This window comes from Octodon degus, unplaced genomic scaffold (assembly GCF_000260255.1).
Source record: "Octodon degus isolate 3935 unplaced genomic scaffold, OctDeg1.0 scaffold00029, whole genome shotgun sequence".
Classification (NCBI taxonomy): domain Eukaryota; kingdom Metazoa; phylum Chordata; class Mammalia; order Rodentia; family Octodontidae; genus Octodon; species Octodon degus.
Window position 1 is genome coordinate 1,775,983 of NW_004524605.1, and position 1,655 is coordinate 1,777,637.

The following is a 1,655-nucleotide window of genomic DNA, read 5'->3' on the forward strand; positions in this document are numbered from 1 at the left end:
AGAAGCAAGATTCTAAATGTTTAAATAGATAAGGGAAAGGAAGCTGGGGCACAGATTATAGCTGGGAAGAAACATTCATAAATGACAGCAAAAGGAGATATCCTACTCAAAAGAGACAGAATGCAAAGTACAGGCGAAGAACAGAGAAGATATTAATTCCTGATAGTTACTGAATGCTCAGTATATCTTAGGCAATCTGATTACTATAGCATATTACCTCCCTCCAAAGTAAGGACATATGGCCATTGAGATAGCTCAGCAGACTAAATGCCTGCTTAGGTAAGTGAAGGGACCAGGGTTCGATTTCTGGCACCACAGGCCGCCCTGTCCCCACCCCCAGGTGTGCTGAGCTAGCTAGAGAGGCTGAGCCTGGTGGTGCACGCCTATAACCCCAGCACTAGGGAGGCTGAAAACAGGAGGATCACTATGAGTCTCAGCTGTGTAGTGAGACCCTGTACGAAATACATAAACAAAACAAACAAACAAGAAAACCAAAGTAAGGTCATATATAAGAGTCAGGATGAATGAGTCCTATCAGTACTGTGAGCCATCTTTCAATAGTCAGTAGTTAACTGGCACTAGTCTCTCAAGACCCAAAGACCTCTGAAACGACAACTCCCCCATGAGACACTCTGGTGACAGGGCCTGGCATCCTGACACTCACCTGAAGAGGTGCACCCTGGGAGTTCTTTGTTCCTCAGGCTTAGTTCTTGCTCCAGCTGGGCTATCACATTTGGTTTGGAAAGTTGATGCCCTGCTTGGGAGGAAAGAGATCCAGTGTAGGTTCTGAAATTAGTCTAAAAACCAATCCCAACATAGTTTTGATCCCTTCTCTTTCAGGGCTTCTGGGACAGAAAGGTGTGGCTCAGGTTTCCCACTTTCCATTCTTCACAGGAAAAAAAAGACCTTTTACATTGAAACTGGGGAATACCAACCATTACCCTAAAACAATGCCCTATGCTAATGCTAGGTTTCTAGTCCAAATCCATGAATTTCAGAAGTCATACAAGGTGGAGGGGTACCCGAGTTACAAGAAATCCTTACCCAGTGAGACCAGAATCCTGTAGTTCTCCAGCATGACTTTGCCATATAGGTTTCTCTGAGCAGGATCTAGCTGCATCCACTCCTCCCAAGTGAAATCCACAGACACATCCTTGAATGTCACTAACTCCTGGAACTAAAAATTCCTCAATTTTCTTAAGAGATTATGCAAAAACAAACAAACAAACAAACAAACAGAGAAACCCATTGAGGGCAGTGAAAAATCAAGAAGCAAGAGAGAAGGGACAGGATTCAGAGATCTAATGAGAAAATGTTTTACCTGTCAACATAAATGGAACAGTTGCAACAAAAATAGGTACTATTATGAACAAATCAGAGATAAACACATGAAGTCACCAGGGAGTCAAGGGCAGGAAGAGTAAGTATAAAGTACATTGAGGTTTTTTGTGGGATGGGCAGTGGAGAGATGTGACAGTTTATACCTAGATGTCCTCCCAAAGCCTCATGCATTCACAGGTGGGGCTTTTGAGAGATGACTGGGTCACGGGGGGTGTGATACTCATCAGTGGGTTAGCACATGGATAAATTTATAGCTTAAGTGTGATGGGAGATGAAGGTGGTTGGAGCAGGTAGGCTGCTGGGGGCATGGCCTG

At 44.0% G+C, this 1,655-nt stretch overlaps 1 protein-coding gene across 1 annotated transcript in view; it reads right to left on the reverse strand.

Annotated features, from left to right (window-relative positions):
- The window catches only part of Zfp2 (ZFP2 zinc finger protein), a 47,739-nt gene that overhangs the window by 38,663 nt on the left and 7,421 nt on the right, over positions 1-1,655 (reverse strand). Inside the window, 2 exon segments of the mRNA XM_012514334.2 lie at positions 665-754; positions 1,045-1,177. Coding sequence (XP_012369788.2) covers positions 665-754; positions 1,045-1,177 — 223 coding nt within the window.